The sequence below is a fragment of the Struthio camelus genome, chromosome 15 (assembly GCF_040807025.1).
Source record: "Struthio camelus isolate bStrCam1 chromosome 15, bStrCam1.hap1, whole genome shotgun sequence".
In the NCBI taxonomy this organism is placed as follows: Eukaryota; Metazoa; Chordata; class Aves; order Struthioniformes; family Struthionidae; genus Struthio; species Struthio camelus.
Window position 1 is genome coordinate 18,832,430 of NC_090956.1, and position 20,796 is coordinate 18,853,225.

General features: G+C 46.7%; 1 protein-coding gene across 5 annotated transcripts in view; it reads right to left on the bottom strand.

Moving 5' to 3' along the window:
• NAA60 (N-alpha-acetyltransferase 60, NatF catalytic subunit) overlaps nt 1–20,513 on the bottom strand; it is a 28,526-nt gene extending 8,013 nt beyond the window's left edge. The window contains exons 1-4 of one of the 5 annotated variants that reach the window (XM_068908482.1): nt 20,325–20,481; nt 3,825–3,892; nt 3,418–3,533; nt 1,064–1,193 (exon numbers count right to left, since the gene is read on the bottom strand). In XM_068908482.1, coding sequence (XP_068764583.1) covers nt 1,064–1,193; nt 3,418–3,527 — 240 coding nt within the window. In that variant the 5' untranslated portion in view covers nt 3,528–3,533; nt 3,825–3,892; nt 20,325–20,481. Of the gene's footprint in view, nt 1–1,063; nt 1,194–3,417; nt 3,534–3,824; nt 3,893–6,983; nt 7,077–15,103; nt 15,245–20,324 lie in introns of all 5 variants that reach the window. The other 4 variants (XM_068908481.1, XM_068908480.1, XM_068908479.1 and 1 more) reach the window with 4 other exon arrangements.
• Nucleotides 20,514–20,796: the final 283 nt, after the last annotated feature.

Here is a 20,796-nt window from a genome sequence, read left to right on the forward strand (position 1 = left end):
AGTCTTTATTGCCTGCATGCTCAAGCTGATCTTCATGTCAAATGGAGATGTCTGCACTGCTGTAGAGGGCAAGGGGCATGTTCTACAGGCCCTACTGCCCGAAGCAATATCTGAACAAGCCCCTGAATTTCAGGCTGGTTGGAACAAGAGTCTTTTGCTGGAGTTAACAAGGCTGCTGAAGAGGTAGTTTCTGACATTAACTAGCTTTGAGATGAAGCCAGATAGCCAGCGTGAAGAGACTCATGCCACTCAGTGCTCCAGAGCTCCTAAGGAGAATAGTACCAGTTATTCTCTGTATAATCTTAACACTGATGGCCATTTAGAAGTTACTGGGCTCTCTGCATTGCCCTTGCTTTATTTATTTTCCTAGACTGTCCTCCCTTGTGCCTTTTTCCCCACAGCGTCCCAGTGATCATCTCTGCCTCACCTCTGACCATGCTGCGTTCTCTCTCCCAGCCTCCAAGCTCTCTCACCCATAAAGCCTGAGCTTTCTGCAGATTGGCTACCTCTGCTTATGTTTGAGACAGTGACTATTTAAATGAAGGACATCCTAGTTTCTGCAGGAAGTCAGCCCTCAGGGGTGACTCACTCCGTACAGCTAAGGAAGATCAAGTCTTACGTAAGAAAGGAGGAGGTCTGTTCTCCCACAGCTGTGCATTCCTCTGTCACCACCCTGAGCAGGTACACCGAGAACAGCCAGGCAACAGAGTACAACAGCTTGCTACACGGTCACTTTTAGAGTAGGCCTGCATCATCTGATCTTTCCACAGAGCCTCAGATAGTCAGGTTCCCATCAGACCACAGCTGCCTTGCCCCAGCAGGTAAAGACTTTCTGGTCACAGGCTGCTCGGCAGAAGTTTCTAACCCCTGCAATCTACTTGTTCACACACATCTCACCACCCACGCTCCATTAGCTGGAAATCAGCGTGTTTTTGGTCTTTTGATTAGGTCAGGATGGCTCTTGCAAGTGTCCAGATGGAGGGGGAAAAACACCCCAAACGGATCCCATCCCAGGTAACCATGGCAAGTGGTGGGATGTCTCACACTGAAACAGTTTCCCTACCTCTTTATGCACTTTTGTTCTGCTCTTGATCTCTGCTACTATCATTCCCACGATGGAGCCTCTATACGTGGCTGCAAGGGAAAAGAACTTCTTGTTGGAAGTGATATCTCGGTACCATGAGTCAGGGTACCTGGGAAGAAAGGAAAAACAGGACCGTTGAGAGAAAACGGAGCCCATGAGAGCAGGCAGGGTTACAGCGAACACTGTGTCAAAGTGCTGCTTAACTGGAAATGGGCAGCAACACCTTTCAATGCCAGTCGGTGGAACTGCAGGCCAATGGATTTCACACAGGTCTAAGGAACGGAAGCTGTACTACTGGAAGGGCTACCTTCTGAAAAGACGTAGAGTCAAGCCCCCGACTTATATGTCAATCTAAAGCTCTTCCTACGCTATTACCTTAACCTATTCCATAAAATATGGGCGGGTACATTATTCACCTTTCCTGTCTTAACTGTTGCATGGTCCTGGGAAACATCAGTCAGCTGCTCTATCCCATTTGGTGGCATGGCTTCTTTCAATTGCACCTGAGATGCAATGCAGGCAGCTGCTGCTGACGTAATGGTCTCCCGCCTTGCTAAGACAATCACATTTTTGTTTTCCATTCATTGCCCAGAGCCTTCACTTCCATCTTTAGTAAGCTATTTTTAAACACAGGATCCATCTGCGCTCAAGAATCCTATTAATTTGATACATACTGCGGAAAAAAAAAACCCTGCATATTGGTACAAAAATCATGCCACCAGCCTCCAACCCTCCTCCCCCTTCTGCAGATACTGAAACTACAGTACACTGATTTAAACCTAAATGAATGTTCAGCAGGCTGTGGGTTAAAAAGAAACCCTGCAAATTCAAAAAGCTATGAATGCTTTTGCTGGTTTGTTAAATTGCATGCAATCTTAATTATAGTCTGCTAAAATTCTCTATAAACCTTCTCAATGAAGCTAAGGAAAAAAAAAAATCTTTAAAGTCTGAAGCTGCAGTTTCTCTGGATGCTTTAAAAGCTATCACAGTCCCCCAGAGAAGCTCCTCAGACCTGCGCTTGTGGCACAAACATTTATCAAGTAGGGGCCTGAGGAACTGACCTGGGACAGACTGCAATTAGCTTTAATCCAGATCAAGTCTCGAAACTGTTTTTTCCATGCAGCTGCACAAATACTTGTGCTAGCAGATAGGGAAGACAACAGTCAACCAGGAAGAAGGGGAAAGCAGTGCCGTTTCATTCAATAGCACTGTCAGCAGCCTCATGGAAGTAAAAGAAAGGTATATTGTATACCACTTCATCTATAGAAGGGCTTATACTCCCCCCTCAACACCACTGCTACAGGAGGTCTACCGTAGGACAAAAATCAAAAGGTAAAAATGCAAATAAATTGGGTCCAGCAAAGCAGGACACATCACAAGGGGGCTTAAAGCAGGAGACACCTTTCCATTACGCCTACAGAAGAGGTTAGCACAAAAATTGTTTATGCTAGCTGAGAGAATGGAGAAATAGGTTTTTGGTTTTTTTAAATGGAAAAGAATCTGCATGCTTTTGATACTTATTTGTTTGGTACAAGATTCCTCTGTCCAGAGGTTTGGTCTCCACAATGGCCCATTTCAGAGGGTGAAAATGACACACCAAGCTGAGGACAGCCAAGAACTCCCTTGCAACTAATGCTCTTCAGAGCCCAGGAACCACCTAACACCCAGGTTCAGCACAGGACAGAACAAACCTAACCATCCAGGGTACCTGGAATCACAGTATCAGTCAGATACTGCTCACACACAGTCCATTCAACTAAACTCCCTGTTCTCGTCTTGCACAAACTTCAACTTGAGGCTTAAATCCGACTGAACAGCGTTGCGCTTGGGGAGCAACAGCAACCGTGAGAACACAGGCAAGTACTGTCTGCCGTCCTCCTGGGACGTTCAGAACGACAATCCCTTAGGAACAGTCGGCTCGTTGTTGGTTCGGGTCAGCTCTGAGTGCGCTTTCTTTGCACACGCTCAAGAACACAACTTTCGTTCACAAACGCAGCCACGCTATCGTTTTTCCTGAAGGTATACTCCTAGTCCCCTCTCTCGCAGTCTTCCCCAAAAGCAGATCCACCCCCTTAGTTACAAAGCCCATTTGTCTGCCAAAATCTGCAGACAGAAGGATTCTGATGACTTTACGGTTCTGCAGGAGAGGCAGCAACTGGCCATTCATGGGGACACCACCATGGTGCCCAAGAGATTCAGAAGCTGCTGCCAGCTTAGCAACAGTCCAGAGACAGTGCGGGGCCTTTGGTCTCAGCTCTGAACTGTACCCATGCACGTTCACACCACTCGTGTCTAGATCCCCCTCCCGCCCGCATCCCAAATCTGTAACGCACTCTATTGGGAACCAGTCGCCACAGAGCTGTTTCACTGTGTCTATGTCATCGTGGCAGAGAAGACGCAGGTTTATGTCAGTAAGCGCAGTCGGGGGCACCTCCTCTGTCATTCACGCCTGCAAGAAAAGAAGGTACGTTAGGAAAGATGAAACACAAAGGGCGATTCCCAGCATCAAGCAAATTGTTCTTTCTAATACAAGAAAGTTTTCAAGAGAGCTGAAGTAAAACACAGCAAAATGAACCCGAGTAGCAACCCGGAGCTGCCAGCCCTGATCCTGCAGGCACAAGCTCAGCTCACTGAGGACCACTGCACTTCTTACGGGGAGATCGAGACCCATCCCACCAGTCGGCACTCAGTATTCACACACACACTATAGCTATAGCATGACAAACGGATTTAAACTCACTCTCGCTGGACTGGATATGCTGTTCAAGCAATTTCAGTGCAAAAGCCGCATTAGCTTCGTAACGCTCCCTGTAGCCAGCAAAGATACACAAAATGAATAGGCGCAGCAATGATTTGAGCTTGATCTGCTTTGACAGCACACAGAACAGAGCGTGCCAACTGCTTTCCTAAGAATTTGGGAACACCCCCTTCCGCAATACCACTAAGAAAAAACAGGTTAGGCCATAAAAACCCATGTTCCTTCCCCTAAGTCTTGCTCAAGAAGGTACATAAGCTAGCATTCTTCGGCAGTCCCCCTGAAAGCAACTACCAGTCAACATAACATGATGACACCCAGGAACATCAAAGTCCCCAGGTGCCCCGTCCTTCAGCACTCACACTGAAAAGGGGGCAATTAGCACCGCTAACCAGAACAACACTGGGCCTCGACTAAGGTGATCTCCCTGCAACACATGCAGCATGATGCCTTTCCACGGACAGGGCGCTCCCACCCGTCCGCCCCCACGCTACGCTGGCCCTGATCTCCTAGGGCGGGAATCGGCAGCTCTGCCGCTGGTTCGCTCGCAGCTTGGAACAAGCCAAAATACCTGGCACACCAGATGGAGGAAGGACACAACTGATATTCACTATCATCCAGGGAAACCTTTGTCAGCCCTTCTCCCGTCCCGGCAGAAGAAATGGCAAAATGCTTCAATAGGCAAGAGCTCCAAGGAAATTTTCCTGTAGCTCTTGAAAAAGATGAAATAAGGTGGGCTTCTTTAAGCCAGAGGTCCTTCCCAGGCATAGCTATCCTTCCAGTGATGGGGTCTTAAGTATTTCACTCTGGAGAGCATCTGAAAGAATTTATACATGGACACGGATCACTTGCTCTCCTCCAAAGAAGTACTTAAAAAAGAGCCAGAGCTATCAAACAGCCTGTTCTAGGATTGCTGCTGCACGTTTACTGAGCAGCTTGCAGCTTTTACAACCAGTCCGAGCACTGATTTCACAGAGACTTAAGCACCTGAAGCCCTCAAAAAAGAAAAAAGTAATAGTCCTTGGTGCTTTTAAGACTAATTTTACACTGCTGGAATTGGTGCAACAACCCCTCTGAGGCTCGAGCTCTGAATTCGTACCCGCTCGAGCCTCCGACGACCTTCCAGCTTTGCCCCAGAGAAACCCGAAGGGAGGGTGAATTCACGTGCCGCGGCCTCCGCCCGGGGCGCCAGCCAAACTGCCAGCCGCGGGGGCCGAGGGCTGCGGCGCAGCTAAGCGGTCCTCACCGCTGGCGCCCCTGGTCCCACCCTGCCACGAGCTCCTCCCCGTCCCCCGCACCGGCGGCTCCTTTGCTGAGCTGCTTCCGAGCGGAAACCCAGCACAACATCACTTAGGTTTCTAAGCGCGGGCACAGAAGTTGTTCGCGGGCCAGAACGCCTCGGCAAAGCTGCGACGAACCCGAGGCCGGCTTAGAGGAGGGAGGAACGAGCAGGAACACGCAGCTAGACCAGCTTTGGCCACAGCCACTTACTCCTGTAAGTCAAAGCCCTTCCTCGGTCAAACATTTAAAATACTCTGGGCATTAACTGCAACAGAGCCATAGTTATTGCTACGCCGGGGACAAAGAAAAGCCGGGGGGTTTTAAGAGCCGACTTAACCAGCACAGGACACGTTCCTGCAAGGATTAGTTCATATTTATCTAACACTTTATATTCTCAAAGAGCTAGGCAAGCGTTATGCATTATCCCGTAGCTCAAGCTAGCCTTCCTCCCCCTCCACCAAATTACATGTATATGTTTATATTTGAGTGGCTTCTTGAACTAATAATTCCCTCCCTCCCCCCCCCAACTCAGACACCCCTTCCCCAGCACTGGGCATGCTAGCAGGGACTCGCTCCATCCCCTTCCTGCTCTGTGACCAGACAGGGATGCTCCTGCACATTCACAGCAAATCTAGGACACCTGCCTGGCCCTGTGCCCTGCCACGGGGTTTCAGGAGAGCAGATCTGTGCGACTTCGTTACTGGCAAGATATCGCTGCTGCCAAAGAAACAAAGGCAGAAAATTAGTAACCGTAACGACCGGGAGAGAAGAAAGTCCAGGCAAGTCGACTTTCCTCATATTCAGCTGGCAGACCCACTTCCGGCTCTTCACAAACACTCGGACCAACATTCACGACCAAAGTCCCTGACGCTTCTCGCATCCGCGTGGCGCGCTGTAATCGGCGGAGCGAGAGTCCCGAACAGCAGCCTTTCCCAATCGCTCCGTTTTCACATGCCAAGCCTGAAAGCAACGCTTGCGAGGTTGTGAAACAGTCTGCCTGCCTAACTGATCCAAAGATTGCCCAGAGCTTTGCTGATCTCTCTCTTTACACTTTGTGAGAAATGTTTTCCTTTGATTACCTGTTCAAAGCAGAATCTGAAAACCCCAAGGTTACCTGCTCCCAAAGCCTTCTTTCCGAGATATATATCAAAGCTCCTTGAGGACAAGCAGCAGCTCAGCACCTGTCCACGTTACACCAAGAAGCAGCAGCGGCAGCTCGGCATGCTCGCTATGCTGCCGCACAACCCCCCTGCGGAAACCAGCAGCCTGTGGCTGCCAAACTCCCGAAACCAGTCTGCTGGAGGCACAGAGCACCCTCAAAGGCTGTTAGGAAGTCAGGGATTTTCAAGAACACAGTAGAAAAAAAGAAAACCAAATCTAACACACACACAGGGAGGGAAACGATGCATCTTGGACAAACATAGTGGAAAAGGTCTAGCAACTCATTGCTTTAAGCAGCTGCAAGAGCTGAGACCTATCGTTACTACATCAGTTCTAGTGTTTTAACTTCCCTGTGCAGAAAAACAACTTAAGACTTGTACACTTGAAGAATTGCTCTTCCAAGATGGTTTTGGGTAAGATGCCTTCTCCTATGGGCTATACCAGCAAAAGCTTATCACGCACAGGAACAGCGGCTGTACCGCACCGGAGCCAGCTCTATCGTGCTATGTGCTATACAGGCGGACAAAGAGCTCCTCAGGGCACAGGCTAACAAACACACAGACTATGGGAGAGAACCACAATTATTGCTGTGAGCATCATGGAGAACAGCAGTCCCAGCCCACTAGAAACCTCCCGACAGGCGGCCTGCAGCCGCTGGATCAGTAGGCGTTTTATGGAAGCACCCCGAGGAGAACCACCCACCTGTCTGCCTGAAAGAAAAGTAGGGCAGAAGCACAAAACCGCTTGCTGAAAGCCACGGGGATTCGGGATGGTGTTCTAGACGAAGCTTGATGTCTGCAGTATATAATATAAAGTAAGAATAAGAAGTTATCAAAAGACTTAAAACAGAATAGCTAAGATATGGTGGAGAAGAGAAAGCGGTAGGGGAAATAGGGATGCAAGCTAGAATTTGATTTTTGTGGCAGGTTTAAGTGAGGCATACTAGTGTCCATCAAAGCCAAAGACGACTTGCAACTGATTTAAGCTAAGTGTTAGCTCAGGAGGGACTGTTTCGTTGCAAAGACAGAACAGTTTCTGCAATTTCATAACATCATCTTACAACAGTCCAATTACTAAGAGAGACAGAAAGCTGCTCCGGGATTCAGAGGCCGTTCTTGCTATGGCACTCTGCAACTGTGCAGTACGTTCCTGGAATTCAAGAACGCTCGTTAATGGAAATGAATGACAGAGTTTAAAAACAAACAAACAACCCCCCCCATGAGATACTGTGGCCATTAGACATTAAAAGCATGTATTTAACACATAATGCTTTTCACTCACTTTTTAATCACTAATATTTGTATGGAAAAAGTTAGTAGCTTTATTTGGAGGAAGAAAAGGTCTGAGCATCCAAGACTTTGGGGGTGGGGAGGAGAAGAAAGCCCTTGGACTGCACAAGCAGCACACTAGCTTGTTGTCTGCTAGTGTAACCTGCAACACAGCAGCTCTCTGAACCTGAAGGTGGAAAGCCGAGTATCAGCACTGCCAACACCCCACTGAAATAAGCAGGACAACTACTGTGGGCAACAGCCGAGCTCTCCGAGAAGAGAAAAAGTAAGGACTGTTTAAGTGAAAGACAGACCATTTCAGAGCGCAAGGGTTTTGTGGCAACCCGCTATCTTTTGAACCCCCAGAACGCTATATTTTCAAATCTGTCATCTACCAGTATATTAGCCTCTAACAAAAACGTTTTTTAACGTAAGAAAGTAATCACCCATACTCACGAACCTAGAAACAAACTGTCCCATAACAGCACCCAACATAAATCGCTGTTAAGAACTACTGTATTCAAGAGACCTTTGGTCAGTTCATCTTCAGTGAGAGAGATTCAGAATACACACAAAACAAGTATGCAGTGATTTTTTTTTTTTAAAAACATTAAAAAACACCAGACCAGAAAAGTGACCAGACTGCATATGCTCACTCATTTGATGTCCTTTATAAAAGTCAGTAAAAACAATTCTATTTCAGGCACTTTCATATGGGCTTTACAACTAGCTTAAAGAGCAATTACTGAGGCTGCCTGCAACCCTGTTGGCTTGCACAGCAGCTAGCAAGTTGGCACTCAGCACAAAATGAAATACCTGATGTATGCTACTACCAGTCACGAGAACACACAGCAGCGAAAAGAAGCCGAGAGAAAGGTTATTCACACTATCTGGGCTGGGTGAAGAGAGGGCAACTGAAATTAAAGACAGCGCTTTATCAGAAAACGTTTCCGTACTCTCCAGATTTGCAGCAACTTACTGAAGGGAATAAAAAGGAGAAAGTTAAGAGATTAAAGTGGCAATGACAAAGGAGCGACACTACTTAGACTAATGACTGAGAGGAACTTGAAATCCTCACACATAAGGTGATGATCAGCTGTGATGGCTAACGTTTCACAATTATGATGGTCTTTATGCCTCATCTGAAGCACCTACCGGCAAGCTAAATGATCGCTAGTCCTTCTGCATCTGGCAGTCCCTGTGGTCCGCAGGTGAGATAAAAGCTAGGCCCGCTTCCCTCTCAGAAATACCTGAAACTAGATTTGGTTTACATGCAGCCTTCAAGAAACGGAAAGAGATTGCAGTAGGTAACTGCAGGGAAGGAGGACATCTACTTTTATTAGCAGCTAAAAATAAGGAACTGAAATACACAGGAAGAATGATGGCTAACAGATGAAAAACACTTCAGCTAAATCACAAGAAGAGACAGCTAATGAGAAGGAGGTGCCCAGAAGACAGCTTTGGAGGAAGCAACAACCAGCCGTGCTGAAACCTAGAGCCCTGCTGGCACCAGGTATGAGCAGCGCTGGTGATGCTTCCAGCAGCATTTCCCTACACAACAAGGACAGAGGCTCGATTCCCAGGAGAGCTCGGCAGTAGCATTTAGAGTGTGCTCACGTATGTATAGGACAGGGCAAGCTTATCAAAACAGGCAAAAGAAACCTAGGATATTAATGCCGAGTGATCTGCTGTGCATCCCAGGGTGCGTGGTGGAAGATCAGCTATGCCACTGCACAGCAATGCCCCCTCTGCGCCACTGCTCAGCCAGCCTTCAGACACAGCTGGGGCAGTTCAAACATATTAGGCAATCGTTTTTTGATAGTTCTGCTTTATCAGAATTGGACTGAAAGGCAACTGAAGCATCAGGAGACACGATGAGATGTGAGTAGCTTTGCTGAGCCCAGCGGATAGCAGGGTTCACTGCTTCAGCTAGCACCGTGACAAGTGTGTGTCCCTAGCCTGAACAAGCTACCTCACCTGTCTAATAGTTTGGTGCTGACTGAGAGGGATATCTTCTTTTGGGGCCGTTTTCTGCCATTTCAGCCAGTTAGCGGCTAATGGAAGCGTCCAACGAGTGCCAGAGCTGCTGCAGAACACAAAGATGGGAAGGGAAAGCAGAAAGTGGAACCCATTGCCTTTGTACAGTAAAAATACTGAAGTTATCATCAAAACTAGCAAGCAGTACCACTCTAACACCTTTCCTCCTGGTTGCGTCAAACACACGCTCTGCAGTTCCCTCTGCACGATACCCACATCAATGCTTTGACTCATCTGGCTTCCTTTAGAGTATATACAGCTACACCAAAGTTAAAGGGGTCTTAACACGTGACTGAAAAATCGCATGTAATTTAGCTAATGAAAGCTAATTTCTACGTTAGTTTTACAGGACAGTCTATTAATCTTCCCAAACTCCCACCCCCTCCATACTTGGGGGTTTTTAGTTAACCTTGCAAAACAGGTACGAGGCTGAAACCGTGCATGAAAGAGCACAGTTTATTAGAAAGATAACGACAGACAGCTGAAAATGGAGCAGATGAGACTGAAGCAAAAATGACCAGTTTGCCAGCGCATACAAAAGCTTATGACCCATACAGAAGTCTCAAGTTTTCCTGACAAGCAGAAAATAAGTGAGGTTATAATGAGGCACATCACAGTGAGATGAGATACGCTATACGAACCGATTTCTGCCTATATTGCGCATCTCCAGTAAAGTGATCATAGCTGCTACCAGGAGTTAATTCTTAAAACCTCTCCTTTCTTTTCTCCCATTAGGGAAAACCTGAGGTCACAACAATAGCACAATCACAGCAGCAAAATACGTGACTAAAAATAAAATCTAATCTGTGCTGGCAAAATTCTGACCCGGGTGTTGACAGGGCATAAGGGTGACGGCAAATTGGGCCAAAAGAAGCTCCAGTTTTAAATATCACTTCCGGAGTCAGCTGAGACTTACAGGACAAGAGATATGTTTGGAAGAAGAAATAAATAATTAGAAAACAAGCATCAGTGTTAAATACAACCCTAAGACTGAATGGACCTTAAAAACGCCTCTATGCTTAGAGGTAGTGCAATTCCGTTCACTGCTGCAAAACTCTGACGCACAGCAAGTTTTCTGACCTTTGAAATAAAAGCGGTGACTGCCGCAAAGAAAAACATGAGCTCTAACCATGTGCAGGTAACTGAAGCAGGTCCAAATCCACTTTCGAAAAACCAAATTAAAATTACTTATTTCTTTTAGCATCTTCCCCTCAGGCTCCAGAGTCTTTTGTTCACGTGATGGCCATGTTCTAGGAACCGGCATGGTTAACACGATCCACGGCCTCTCTACCCAACCGGGCACACTGATCACACCTACTTGTGAAAAGAGATAAGAAGCTCACTTAATGAACCAGCATTTCACGTTTATGAATGAATTCTGCAGTTAAACAATCCAGAAAACCCCTTTCCAAAATACAAAAGTTAGCAGTGAGCAGGACTGTAGCTGAGAGCACTGAACTCTCTTCGGTTCTACCTAAAACTGCAGATGTTCGCCTACAACTTACACATTTCAGGGAAACTACAGGAAAGCATAAAGATCGTTAACATCTATACTAGTTTACTGATTTGCTTCACTCAAACAAATTCAGTGGAGGGGGAAACAAATGAATAAATAAAATCCCCCAGACCAAAGGAAGCCGTTCATAGGTCTTACGTGCATGGCGTAGCTGCAGGGAAACCCATCAAATACTCCTTAAAAATCCATAGCGGTTTTCAGAGCTTTTCTTCCAGATACAAGTCCTTCTTGCTGCCCAGGAAGGCAACGGAAGTTTGCATAATTGGGAGCAGCTGCAGCAAAACCAACACCACACCGGGCTGAGCACACATGCCACAGGCACAGCTGTCCGAGCCCAGGCTTGGAGGTTTTCCAGCTCAGGTAGCAATGTTTGATTTCCGCTATCCTTACACATAAAGTCAACGCGTACGCCTTGCCTCTTCTATAGCCATCACCAGCAGGGTTTGCCTTTTGTTCGTGTTCTGCGTGGCCTCCATACTACCAGCAGGGCTAAAGAAATCCCGCTACCTTCCTCTGGGAGAGCTGCAGGAGAGCAGAAATAGCAGCCGACCGTTGCAACGGAGTTCGGGCTCCTAAACGTACAGTAATGGAGCAGAACAGGGGAAGCAACGGAAGCAGGATGCATAAAAATAGGAAGTGTATTACTAAAGAAATAAGCCAGTTTAACATATAACTCGAAATTAAAAACATGGCGTAAGGCCTAAACTTACTGCTTCAAAACGTCAAATATTTTGCATCAATAAACCCTAGTTTTAATGAACTAAAGAATACTTTAGAATTCTAGTCCCCCCAAAAAAAAAGAAAAAAAAGAAAAAAAAAAAAAAGAATCACAGAAGCCTTTAGCTCTCCACACCAGCTAAAGTAACAACAACTCCATCAGTTATCAGTGCTCACTTTGCATAACGAATAGATATTTCTACTGCTAGTACTTCCAGTTTCCACTGTGCGAGGGTAGGTCCCATTTTGAGTTTATGTTCGCTAGCAGGTGCTGAGAAAACAGTTTCTTTACTTGAATTAGATGATTTACAAAAAAAAAAAAAAACCACATACACACCCCGCCCAAAACCACCTCACTTCAGGTTTTTCCTAAAGAGCAGGAGACTTTCTTTCCCTCTGAGAACCCTTATGTGGGATAAGCAGAATCTACACAATACTATATTTCTAGAGAAATTTAGGTATCAATTCAGATCGGTATTCCTAATCCAACAGGGTGTTCAAATGCAAGATAAGCCTGATGCTTATCATAATTTGGCAGAAAGCTGCTTAAACGCTTTTGAAACACCCTCAAGTACTTCCATACCTTCAAAAACCTCACCAAGTGATCCAGCAGGTTTAGATTTCCTTTATTTAGCACGATTAGACATGTTTTAACAATGTTTTTGCCTTGTGCATCCTACATAAATTAGTTGGATTTGAGCAATGAAGAATAATAAGCTGATGTTTTTAAATGAATTTTTATTTGGACTTCAATTTCTGTTCAGACAAAAATCACACACACAAGAACAAAAAGTTTATAATCTAGTAACAAGTATCACTGCATTCCCTGGCAGAATAAGAGCAAGGTAAGTTAAGACTTAAAATGACTTATTCTAACCAAAGATTAACTAGAACCATATACACACGTGACTTCAGGTAAGGGATGTATTGGCTTCAAATAAATGTAATGCTCACCCAAAAACCAAAGAGAAGGAATCTTTTCTTCACTTGCAAAACCAAAGCTAGACTGAAGTCCCTCAAAACTTTCTACTTTCCAATTTAAATGCTAATTTAAATCAACTCATCCTGAACAGAAAGAAGCAAACCTGCAGGAGAGTAAAGAAAAACCAAGTATTGGCAGACTAGCGGGTTTTTATAAGGTGATCCTACATTTCAGGAGATACCATCCCGAAACACACATCACCCACGCCGTTATCACCGGCACCTCAATCGGTCAGTGGTACAGACCCTTGTTTGGGCTGAAGATTTTCACTTTCCAGAACAAATTATTTTCTTCAAGCACACTCCAGCTAGCTCACTAAGAGGGATTATCTACGGTATAGAAAAAGAAGGAAAAGATTAAGTTGCCCCAGACAGCTACGGAGTACACGTCCCACGTGGGCCAGACCCGAGGACCTCAGCAGTGCTAAACAAGGCTGCTCTGTGCAGAGGGCACGCAAGTCAGACCTGCCTCGATTTGCCAGGTTACATCCCTCTGCGTCCGGCTGCGAGTCTCCGTGCAGAATCTCGGGGACGGACGCAGGCACGCTAGCTGTATTTTACCCGAGCAGACCATCTGCTTGGCGCAAGCCTGGAAGAGCGGACGCTTCCTGGGAGAGCTGTATGCATGCAGAGCGAGTCCCACCAGGATTTCCTCGTGCCTGGTAACCTCATCAGAGCTACCGCTCTGATCCAGGCTACCAAATCCTTGCCCGTGACTTCTGTATGTACAGTCCTCAATTCCAAGCATGATAACATTTCTAGGGAGGAAAAAAGAAAGTGAAGGTTCGTTTTTTTTTTGTTTTTTTTTTTTTGTTTTTAAATGACATCTGGCATCCTCTCTATTGTAAATAAAAACGATCAGGCAAAGCCCTGACAAAGTTTTAAGAGCTATTCCAAACTCGGGATAGGAGCGCGTTAGCTGTGCCCGAGCAACATGGCATTGAAAACAGACATGAACTGTTGTCTGCGGCGTATCACTTTGAGAGCCAGCAAGAGTTCCCACAGCTCTGAGCGTCTCCACCCTGGGTCATCTGGCACTGGGGACACGATTTACATTAAACCATTCAATTTGAGCCAGCCGAAGGTCTAAATCTGACAAAGCAGCACAGATTTCCCTCCTGCATTTCATTTTGCGCTTACTGCGGTTTTAGGTTACTGGTCTCCCAGGGAACGTTCCACACAGGTACCCCCGTCATCAAGCTCCTTTTGTTGAATGCAATAAAATTGCTATTGCGTTTGAAAACACCATGATCTCATTATTAAGAATCTCTAAGAGGCAATTCTAGAATTTAAGGCAACTTTATCAAAGCAATAGGAGCCAGATTTAAGAGAAATATATTTAGGTACTTCTTCCCACTGTGAATTAAATACCTAAACATTACTAACATCTAGTCACTGAATCAAATTTAGGTTAGAAGGACCCTCTGGCGATCACCTGGTTTAATCCAACTTAGGTCGGATCGCTTGGGCCTACAGTCTCACACAACTTCAGTGAAGAGCAAATCTCTTTGCTCTTTCTGAGCTCAGACTAGTTCTTTTTCCACCCAAAGGCAGCGATGCCTATTTACTGGGAAATAAAGGAACTTACTAAGACATATTTCTTTCCCGTTTCTCCTTTAATAAGAGGTGAAACGGATAACGTCTTCACAACAGCTTACTGCAGACATTCCTGGAACCGAGACCAAAAGTGCCCCTCACACACACACACACGCCACAATCCTGCCTTCCCCAGGTAAAACCATACCTTTAAACTAGAAAGTTCAAGTATTGAACGTGCTGTCTATACCAATACACTCGCTTCTGCCATGAATGCGACACAGGCTTGCTGTTAGCTCTTTGTTACACTCCCTTTACCTACTTCATTTAATGCTTCTGCTCCTTCTAGGAATCACCTTCGCAGTCACTTAGGACAAGCGGTAAATAAAGAAAACCCAAAAGATGTGTTTCTCCTCATTTCCAATAGAGCATGCAAACGGGTTGTAACTTGATGTTTGCAACCCCCAATGTAACAGTGCTAGTTTCACCTCCATTCTTATAGCACGCACACCTTGTCGCCAGCTCTGAACTCCATTTTCCCAGATTGAGGCGTACACGCCGCAGGATCTGGACTACAAACCTGAAGCCAAGTACACAGAATCACCCTTATTAACACTTTGGCCTCCTGCCATGAAGGATCAGAACTTGAAACAGATACCAAAAATATATTAAGAAACAAGCAGACAAAAAGTAATTCTACCTGCATAGCCAGCGGTGGTTATTTGAAAGGAAAACACTTACTGTTAGTGAAATCCTTTTATACTTACATCCCTGATCCTCTGCACACTCGAAACTTGATTTATTAGCCTTCCAGCAGAAGTATTAATCTTTTGAGTGGAAGTCACGTTCCTGGACTCTTCTCCTACCCCGTAGCTCTGGTTACGTGGAAGCTGTAGATTTCACTGAAGCTGGTACGAGAGTGAAGCGTCTTTAAAGCATACTGCAAAAAGCACACTGCAAAAAGCACAGCTCTTTGCTGCCCCAGATACAGCAGCTCCTCCAGGGAATAGTGAGCAAGAATTGCTAAGAGGGTTTTGCTGCTAAATCTTTTCTCATTAAGACATGGAAAAGAAAATCTGCTTTGTGACAGTAGCACTGTGGGGAGCTGAAACCAAAGGGTCACAGTAAAGCCACTTTCACAACAAGAAGCTAGCTAGCAGAGATCTAATACATTGCAAATGCTGAACACAGCAAGTTTCTAACAGGCAGCTACTCCAAAAAACAAAACCACCCAAACTCCTCGCCATATATGCAGGCTCACTGCCATTTCAGAATTAGAATAAGCAGCTACACATAAAACGTACACAGCAACTGAAAAAAAAAAGGCAGCTACAGTTTCAGCCCAGTGCAGTACAAACACTGGGAGAAGAGAACTGCAAACCTGCCTCTGCTTCCTAGATGCTGTCCTCAAAACTGAGCAGCAACACTGAGCAGTCAGCAAAACCTAGTCACTCTGCACACATCATTACAGGAGACACTAACAAGCAACTTTGTAGAGACTATTGCAAAAAAAAGGTGCTAAAACAAAAACCAGCAACAACAAAAAACACGCACCAAAACCTCACTCACCCAAGGAGCTTGAAAAGCACATTTTTTCCCTATTTGGCAGACACGCTCCCCGTCCTCACGCTGCTTCCAGACCCGGTATTTTAAACTTGAGCCAACATGGCTCTTTCTTCCTCACTTGTTTCTTCTACGATTAGAGACACAGGTTCAACACCAAAAAGCTCTGCTATTGCTTTAAGCTAGCAACACTTAAAATGAATTCTGGCATAGATGTCTGCTCCTACATACCCAATGACCTGTTTAAAAGGAGAAATTCAAGCCGATTTAAAAGCTAATGTTTGAGAGGTGACCGACTCCAGTTCCCACCTTTCCACAAAGAGGAAAGGGTGTGTGTGCGGCAGGGAAGCAGTGGAAGGCATCAAACTAAATCTTTTTGCAACACGCTGCGTTTGTGACATCAGGCACAGCGACCGGCATTAAAGAAAAACACACGCACAAACACCCCAAAGCGCACACAACCACACACACACACACAACAGGAGTGATGCCTGTCTAATAAAGACCAAAGCATTTAACTCAAGTTTATTGAGAGGTGCCCAGGCAAGGGAGAACTTTATTTGCTGTAATGTTGAACAACTGATGCCAACCGCTTCCTTAAAAGGAACAAAGTATTAGCAGCAGCCAATAGTACCAAGCTACCGAAAGAAATTCAAGTCCATTACTGAACGCTGCCTCCACTAGAGCATGCCTGTGACAAGCAGGAAGGCACGGCAGTGAGGACTTCTGAAGCAACTCTGCAGACTACTCACCGGGAAGTCCCCAAGTTTGTACCTAAAACTGCAGCTCAACAGGTATTTACACCAGCACTGTCATCAAGAGTCAGTCCTTGCAACCACAGTTTCGGCTCCTGCTCACTCCATAAGCTATGCTGGGAAATGACTGGGAAGCCCAGGGCGGGGGTGGGGGGGAGGAAAGATTGCAAAGAGACAGAGAGGGGATGGGGTTTTGGGTGGCAGTAATAGCTTCAGTTCATATGAAACTACAGGCTGAAATACCAGCACTGACTGACTGATGTATCAGATTATATTGGCCCAATACTGATATTCATAGCACTGAAAAAAAACAAAACAAAAAACAAACAAAGCAAAAAAACTACGCCATATATGTATGAAGATAAGCTTTTACCAGCGAAGAGATAACAGACATGAAGACAAGTACTAGACTTCATTAACAAAAAATAAATACACATGTTAATTTGAAGCCTCTTTGAGCTTCCAGTTATGAAAGATCATTTTTCTGAATTCCACTGGCAGTTCCCACAATATTCCACGACCTCTGAGGCTATCCTAGATACCAAAAGACATGATGATACCGCTCCCGATTTAGGAAAAGAAACAAAAAATTAACAATGCCACTTTTTTTTTTTTAAAAAAAGATGGCATTCATAAAGGAGCAGTTTCTCTGCAACTTAGCAGTTACTCACACGTGTTAAGCCAACTTGTTGTTAGTAGCTCAAGCAACTAGCTGAGGGAGAGAAACAGCAGCAGCAGCTATTTAAAGAACAAAACAATGCATTAGAGTACTGCTTAATACACTCCCGAATGTTTCCTAATTTACTACCAGGCAAATAGAGACTAATTAAAGCACCAATTTACAAGACATAACAAAACTACTTTTCTAACCTGCAAGATTAAAACCATCTAATTAAAAAGCAGGCACTTTCCTAGCATTGATACTTTTTATGGGTCTGAGGCTACTCCAGTGTTATTTTTGTAAACGAAGAGGGTTCATACTCCAATTCTGACATGCTGGGAGAGTCACCAGCTTCTGTAAAAGATCATTTCTAAGAAAACTGTATGAATAAACTGCAGTCGGTAAGTGACTTTTTTAAAAATATACAGCATGCTAGCATTCCCGAAAAAGCTATCAGAAGTATACAGATAAAGGCTTTCGAGGATCCTAAGCTGTTGTCTTTTAGTCCACCAAGGACTAAAAGAAAGTAAACAAAGCTAGAACCAAATGGATGAATTCACAGTGAAGAAAGATTACTGGCTATAATTTCGTCAATAGATTCATAAAAACTAGACGGAAGAACAAATGAATGGATATGCAACAAAATTTAACCGTGGTACCTTTGGGATAGGACACAGATTTTCAGTACTGTAAAAATCTAAAACTGCTCACAGTTGTAGAAGGCTGTTATGATGCCGGGGGGGGGGGGGGGGGGGGAACCTCACACCGATAAAGTCTGTATGTTGGTAGGTAAAAAGGAACGTGCACTCAAGAAAAGCAAACACTTCCAGTTTGTGTTAACCACTGTGAGGAAGGAGTCAAGTTCTCAAAGACAGTTCCCTAAGAACATTAGTTTGTTGCTCAGTAGCAGTCAAAAGAGGATACTGGAAGTCATCAGAATAAGCAGAGAGGACACAACAGAACAGCAGTCCAGAAAGCCTTTGCTCTGAGCGAGTGTAGCCCTCCCTATATTATAAAGGTTTCATATCTCTATATCTCTGTCAATAAAAGGTAGGACATTCAACCACATCTACACAGTTCTCAGCAGCAGGAAGAATAGCTGCAGCGAAGGGCCAAGGTTCAGAGGAGCTCTTATCACAGTCCTTAAGCACGTACATCTAGCACAAGCTGTCTGATACTGACAGGTACTTTAGTGTAGCAGTCACAGGCAGAACAAACTACAACAGATAAAAAGCAGGTCAGTAAAGTTCAAATTCAGTGTACTAAACATAATTAAACATTTGAACAGCTTACTACAGGAGATGATAGTCACAATCATTTGACATCTGTAGTCACAACTGAACATCTAAGACGTTAAGCTTTAGCTCAGGTGTGGTTGGACTGGACACAGCAGTCCCTATTGTAAAACTATATCCATTCAAATCAAGTCAAATACAACTGCCCACCTCTACAAGAGGAGGAAAATACGCAGTTTTAGTAGAGCCTAAGTGCTCCGCAGTGAAAAACAGATCGTTATGTAGTACTGCACACACTGTAACTGTGATTGCACCCCTGCTAACGCACAGACATTTCTGTCACCTGAGGGCTTAGTGACACCTGTACGTTAGGCATCCACACTGTTGTTCAGCAAAGAAGAGAAGAAACTGGAACAGTCAGTACTCCATTGTCTAATGGATTCCAGTCAGAGTAATTCTAATAGGACACAGAAAGAAGCAGCACTTTTGTTATTCAAGGCAGTCCGTTCTCAAGAGCAGAGATGCTATTTTTGTCATACAGACAGCACACGTATAATCCACTGCTGCGCACCTCATTTGTCTGAGCCCCAAGGAATTGAACCTGGCAGCAGGCTTCTTCCCAAGCCCACTGCGATGGTTCCCTAGCACATGGCAGGGAGCACTGTGCCGCACAAGTACGGTCCTTCGAACAACATTTAGAAAGTAGCTTAGTAAGCTGCGATTAAAGACCTCATGACACATTCTGCAAAAACATTCAGCTGTTAGTCTGCTTGGATATGATGTTGACCAATTAGCTTCTCTCCACTAGAGCTCTACAGGCAGGTTCGAAGAGACACAATACTTATGTAAGGCAAAGCTCAGAAAAGCGTCCTCTTGCTGGGAACTGTTCCATAGTTTTGAGCCAGCTCCATCAGGCTGCAAGGAGAGCAGAGCACCCTGGAGAGCAAGAGCAGTGTCCATGCAAGGAAAGAAGCAGCTAACTTTAGGGAAGGGGGGGATATTTCCAGTCCTTTTAATGAAAATTCTGCTACAAAGGAAGAGGAAATTGAAACATGCTATTTACACTACAGAGCCTCTATCCTGCTGGCTGAACCCTCTAGTGCAGGCCGCACCAAGAGAAGGAACAGGCTGCAAGCACAGATATTGGACCTCCCAAGTCTCTCCTGAAGCCCCAAAACATTCTCTTGCGCTGGCACGGTTGTGCCCTCACACGGGACACACGGGACAGTGCCAGCAAACTGATTCCAGTTGGAGTTTGAATTTTTTAACAGCCCAAATGACAAAGTCATGCCAACAAAGTCATGCTGTTTTTCAGCCAGGCCTAGAGCGCAAACAGGCACTTAACACAGTTGCCACGTTAAACTCAGTCATCAAAAAAAGCCCACACGCCAGAAGAGGCTACCGCACCCCCGCGTCAGGGCAAGCACCCGCTTTGTCACAGCCTGACTCACAGGGCAGCGCCGGGCAGGAGGCTGCCGAGCGGCGCAGCTCGGGCCCGCGCTGCAACGGCGGGGCAGAGACCCCACGGCGGAGGAGCGGCCGGCCGGGGCAGCGGCGCCCCCGCCCCGCCGGCCCCCTCGCGGCGCAGCGGCCGGTGCCCCGGGGAGCCCCGGCGCGGCCCAGCCCGTCCCCGCCCGCGGTGAAGCGGCCGGCGCCCCCCTCCCGCTCCCGCCCACGCCCGCCCCGGAGCGAGAGGCCTCGGCGCGGCGCCCCGGGAGGCGGCGGCGGCAGCGCTGCCGGGGCCCGGCCGGGCCCGGGGCCACGCGGCTCTCACCTCGGAGGGGCGGCGGCCGCCGGGCGGGCGCGCTGCGGCAGGGGCGGGGGGCGCTCAGCGCATGCCGGGCCGCAGCGAGAGGCGGGAGCCGGGAGCGGGCCGGGGCCGCGGCGGACACCGGCGGACGCTTCCTCTCAGGGCACCCCGCAACAACGCCGCTCCCCATAGGCTGCGCGCCCGGCACGTGACGAGCGCCGGCGGCGCTTGCGCAGACGGGGGCGCGCGCGCGCACCGCGGCGGGGGAAGCTCCGCCCCCGGCGGCCACGTGGCCGCGGCTCGCACGTGGCGCCCCGGGGCGGCGGCGCGCGCCCCCGGCCCGGGCAGCAGGTCGGCCTCGGCCGGCAGGGGCGCCCCGGGCACCCGGCCACGCTCCCCGCTGCCCTGCCCGGTACGGGCACCGAGAGGCCTTTCCCCGCCCCGGCTGGCCTCTGCCAGCACGGGCACGGGCTGCAAGCACGGGAGCGTGGCGGGA